This window comes from Cucurbita moschata, unplaced genomic scaffold, assembly GCF_002738365.1.
Source record: "Cucurbita moschata cultivar Rifu unplaced genomic scaffold, Cmos_1.0 Cmo_Scf00030, whole genome shotgun sequence".
Classification (NCBI taxonomy): Eukaryota; Viridiplantae; Streptophyta; class Magnoliopsida; order Cucurbitales; family Cucurbitaceae; genus Cucurbita; species Cucurbita moschata.
In genome coordinates, this window is record NW_019268546.1 from 585,679 (window position 1) to 590,926 (window position 5,248).

The window sequence follows — 5,248 nt, forward strand, 5'->3', positions numbered from 1 at the left end:
AGATTTTTTTTTTTTTTTTTTTTTTTTGATGGGCTGCGTAGTCTAGATTGTTTTTTGTTTTAAAATTTCATAATTGTCTCTAATTATATAGCTAAGGATTTAGGCCACTTATGTTTTATTTATCAAAGACAGACTGGTGATAGAAAACTTTTGCTTGATGTGGTACCTCAAGTTTGGAATGATACCTCAACGTTAATCAAGTCCAACACTGCTGTTCGGAGTCCATTACTTCGCAAGTATTTGCTGAAATTAACTCAGCGAATCGGGCTTACGTGCTTGCCTCATCGTGCTGCTTCCTGGCATTATGTGGTCAGTAACGAAACTCTTTTAAATTCCTCCTACTCTTTTTGGAAGATATGTTAAGATTTATAAGCTTCATGTTTTTCTTTTTACCTTTTTCCTTTTGTGTGTGTGTGTTGGGGGGGGGGGGGGGTATTGCTAAATTTTGTTCTGTTGGCAAGATAAACAATTTATGAATGAATGACATTGTTTCCGTTTCCTTAGGATTGATATTTCGTTTTCTAATTTAGGCAGGGCTCTTGGTCTCATTTAGTTGCTGTCTTGTTCAACAGTTCATAGGGCTAAAAACCTAGTGTTTGGGATCAATTGTGGTCTCAATGTAAGCAAGTGGGAATCTTGGGTTGTGCGGTTGTTAGGTTAACCTTTATGTATTTAGGTTTATTTATGGGAGTCTGACTCTTGATCTTCTTCTTTTAAGAGGACATGATAGAAGTTCTAGGCAACACCAACCTCCCCCTAAATCCCAATAGGCCCTCTCCCATTGAGAAAAAAGGAAAGAAGAAATGTCCCTTCACCGTAGGGAAAAACTTGATCATTGCACACCTATTCTTGCAGTCCAGACAAAGGCTCCTCCCGATGAATGTTATGCAGTATTACTTTTGTTTGGATTATGTTCAGGCTGTTACACGTTTTTCTGTTTTAAATTTTACCGTCTGTTATTAACTTCTTTGCAGTCTTGAGTCACATGGCTTTCTCCTTTTGGAGGTTCTTTAATTGATTGATAGCTCACTGTCTCGACAATTTTAAGTACTTTAACAAGTTCCTTATGTTATATGACCCAGAGTAGAACCAGCTCCCTTGGTGACAATATTTCTGCTCCTGTGTCCGTAGGAACACATAAATGCACTCCTATTAATGCTGTTGAGCTGTCTGACGTCTGTCAAAGCTCCACCAGCTTGGAAGATGAAGACATGGAAGTTCCTGAAATTATAGAAGAGATTATCGAGACATTGCTCACTGGATTGAAAGATACGGTATGTCTAAAGGAATAGGTCTTGATAGCATGGTTTTAGTCAAGTAGCTAACTGATGGAATCCTGGATTGTTTGCTAGATGCTCTCGCTTCTCTTTTCTATTGACAATTTAACATGATTTAAGTGTACCACATACCTTGAGCCTTATTTTTGGGAATACTGAATCTCTTCATTTGTTTCCCATATTGTGAGTTAATTGCTTCAAACCATTTCTGATGCAACTCAAAATAATTCATATATCCTGTAAGCTTAAGCTTGTTGATTTATAAGGACTTTGCATTTGCTTTGATTTTATTGCAGTGTTAAGACTGTTATAAATATGAATAAGTCTTTAAACTTTGGGGTTTGATGATGAGTATAGTTATAAATTTTAGGCTTTTTTGTTAAATATCAATTTCTGTCTCAATTATCTTTGAGTTTCCGAATTCTGGTAACTGGGACAGGAGGCATAAAACTCCAGATCATGGGTGAGGTATGAGGAACGAACATGATCTATTCACCACATGTGCTATTCTGTTGAGATGTTACCCTCAACTTATTTTTGGAGACTTTAAGGAATAGACTTTTTGGCTTTTATCATGTCAATGATGGGTAATTCCTATTCATAGAATTCATGACAGTTTTGTGCTAGCCTGCATCGTGGTCAAATATGTAGGTTTTACATTATACTACTACAGTTACTAATGTTGCATGTTATCCCAGGACACTGTTGTTCGATGGTCTGCTGCAAAGGGCTTAGGTCGTGTAACTTCTCGTCTTACATCTGCGCTTTCAGAAGAGGTTTTGTCATCCATATTGGAACTATTTTCCCCAGGGGAGGTACACCGCATGTGCATCATTTCTGAAGCTGAATGTGTTCATTATTATCTGACTAATTTATAGATAATGAGGTGGCGTGGTTGTGACATGCTGTAATTTCTCAGGGTGATGGTTCATGGCACGGAGGTTGTTTGGCGCTAGCTGAGTTAGCTCGCAGAGGGTTGCTCTTACCGCATAGTCTTCCTCAAGTTGTACCTATTGTTGTGAAGGTTATATTTTATCTATTCATCAATTTTCTCTTATTTTTCATTTTATTTTGGGATAAGAAACGAAGACCTTTCACTAAGAGGAAGAAAAGGTACACGAGGAGTATACAGGAGTGAAATCATTTGATAGGAACGATAGAACTTAAATTGTGTTGAAAGATAATAAAATATAAAAAGTACAATAACTCTTCAAGTAGTTCTAAGGTCCTCCTTCACGAGCTCACTTGAGCATAAACCAATTTAATTGTCTACATTCATCGCCTCCTAGCACTTATTTATAACCAATCCCCGGGCTAATATCTAATTTACCCTTACTATCCTAATATTATTCATATCATATAACTCTTGACGAATCTCACAATTAAACATTGTAGGAATTTTATTATGAAAAAGGTTTGGAAAAAATTTGGAGATACACAAAAAATTTGGATGACCTAACTAATTGTGTAATAACATAATTTCACTATCTTTGTTGACACAAGAAGAAAACTGTCTAGTACTAGAAACGAAGGAAGATAAAAAATGAAGACTTGTCTCCAATTGCAAATGAGCCGTGATTGTAGTTGAGACGGTAGATTCTACAACAAAGTTTAACACTGCCAAGCGTATGGATGATGTACTCCATTTCCTTACACACCAACCTGTTTTAGACATTAAACTCCAGCAGAGGTTATCCTTGTCTCACACATCCTTCAGCACAGTGCCCGTAGAATTAACCAACACTTATATATGTTTAAAAGCTTGAGACAAGGTTAACTAATTTTTTTTTAAATAAATAATATTACCCAAATTTTTATTTATATGCTCTGTCTCAGTGCTTGTGTTAATTATATGATATCCAGACAAACATGATGCCTATATTGATTTCTGTTCTTCACGTACTTAAGTTTGAGGAATCAAGATTTTGGGAGCTGAAGGAACTTTATAAAATATTTCATTCTGATATTCGAGGTTTAAACTTCTTAACAGGCATTACATTATGATATTCGAAGAGGTCCACATAGTGTTGGTTCTCATGTACGTGATGCTGCTGCATATGTTTGTTGGGCATTTGGCCGTGCTTATCATCACACAGACATGAGAGAGATTTTGAAACAACTTGCTCCACATCTCCTAACAGTCGCTTGTTATGATCGTGAGGTGTCATATTAATTTAATTTTTGACAACTAGAGGTACCTGTTGAATTTATTGTTTCTATTTTATTTTCTAATTGTCAGTGGTTTAAAATGTGTTGCTTAGGTTAACTGTAGAAGAGCAGCCGCAGCAGCTTTTCAGGAAAATGTTGGAAGACAAGGGAATTATCCACATGGCATTGATATAGTGAATACTGCCGACTATTTTTCACTTGCGTCTCGAGTAACTTCATACCTGAAAGTTGCTGTGTGTATAAGTCAATACGAGGGGTTTCTTCTTCCATTTATTGATGAACTGCTGTGCAACAAAATATGTCATTGGGTATTCCTTAATTGTTCCAACATACCCTTCTTCTTTTTCAAATTTTAATCAAATTTCAGTTTCTTATCCATCGAAACAAACGAACTGACATTTCTGTAAATTTTAAGTTGAAGTGGATTCTGTTGCATCTCTGGTATTACTTGAATCCACCATCATATTACGGATGCTTCTCTTTGTAAATCTTTTTTAGTACGGGTCGACTTGTGCTTCATAAAGATTATGTTTTCTTAGACTTTTGGTGCATTATGATCCTTATATTAGTTTGTAGCTTTGCCACACGACAATTTATAGAATTGGAATTTTGACCTCCTATTCTGTTATGGTAGTTAGAATCTGGTAAAAGAACACTAGAATTAAAAAAATGTCTAATTTCTTTAAATGCCATTGTTCAAGAATTGTGTTCGGCGTTACATGATTGATGTTGATTATAATATCATGTGCTTGTGCAAATTTCGGAGACAATCTTCTTATGGCCGTGGAGATTTGAATTAAGATGACAAATACAAGTAGTTGAAAGTTGATGGATTAAGAGATTTTTTTTAAGAAGACAAATTCTGTTTTGGTTGTTACCTTCCTAGTTATAATACTTCTGCTCATTCCTGATTTTGTTGATGGTCTGAAGTTGGGACCATATTTATCTACATAATTGATTTTTTCAGTGAACTCATGTTTAATTTAATTTTCAATGTATTTGCACTTGTAAGCTTTATAATTGAGGCATATGTCACACTCAGTTCAACCCTCGTGGTTGATAAGAATGGAGTACAGTTGTTTTTGTCAACATTGTCTTTGCGGTTGTTACTCATATAATGAGAAGTTCAATTTCTCTTAAGCAGCACACCTTGTAACGTGTTTTCCCTTTGTTTGGGGTTGTTTTAATGGCTTATTGCTCATTGTTTGCATGTTTCAGGATAAAGGCTTGAGAGAACTTGCTGCAGATGCTCTTTCTGCCCTTGTAAAATATGATCCTGAATATTTTGCAAGCTATGCTGTAGAGAAGTTAATTCCTTGCACTCTCTCATCTGACTTGTGCATGCGCCATGGTGCAACTTTGGCAGTGGGTGAAGTGGTTTTATCTTTACATCAATGCGGACATATTCTTTCTTCTGGTTCGTATAGTTTTTCCCTTCTCTTACTAAGCAGAGTCTTTCATATTAAAGCTTTATAACTTCGACTTTAATGCATAGCTGTATGTTTAGGCCACTCTATCCACTCTCCCCTCTAAAATTTGATCTTTTTCTACTGCAAACAGTAGCTCTAAATTAACTTATCCAATTGTATCTTCCATCTATAGTCCCCCATTTAAGATATATTTGGTCAATTCATGTTTTTCAAGTTCATAAATCATAACTATTGACGATAATTTCCAACTGCTCGGAAAGCTGTGTTGTTGCGAGTGCTGGAGGGTCTAGGAGGGGGTTTTTGGAGTTTTTTTTTTTTTTTTTTTTTTTTTTTTTTTTTTTTTTTTTTTTTTTTTTTTTTTTTTTTTTTTTT

At 35.5% G+C, this 5,248-nt stretch overlaps 1 protein-coding gene across 2 annotated transcripts in view; it reads left to right on the forward strand.

Annotated features, from left to right (window-relative positions):
- The window catches only part of LOC111464377 (tubulin-folding cofactor D), a 13,490-nt gene that overhangs the window by 3,158 nt on the left and 5,084 nt on the right, over positions 1-5,248 (forward strand). For both annotated transcript variants that reach the window (XM_023108569.1, XM_023108570.1), the window contains exons 4-10: positions 133-309; positions 1,083-1,274; positions 1,976-2,092; positions 2,197-2,301; positions 3,268-3,438; positions 3,539-3,754; positions 4,665-4,863. In XM_023108569.1, the coding sequence (XP_022964337.1) occupies positions 133-309; positions 1,083-1,274; positions 1,976-2,092; positions 2,197-2,301; positions 3,268-3,438; positions 3,539-3,754; positions 4,665-4,863 (1,177 nt within the window). The remainder of the gene's footprint in view (positions 1-132; positions 310-1,082; positions 1,275-1,975; positions 2,093-2,196; positions 2,302-3,267; positions 3,439-3,538; positions 3,755-4,664; positions 4,864-5,248) is intronic.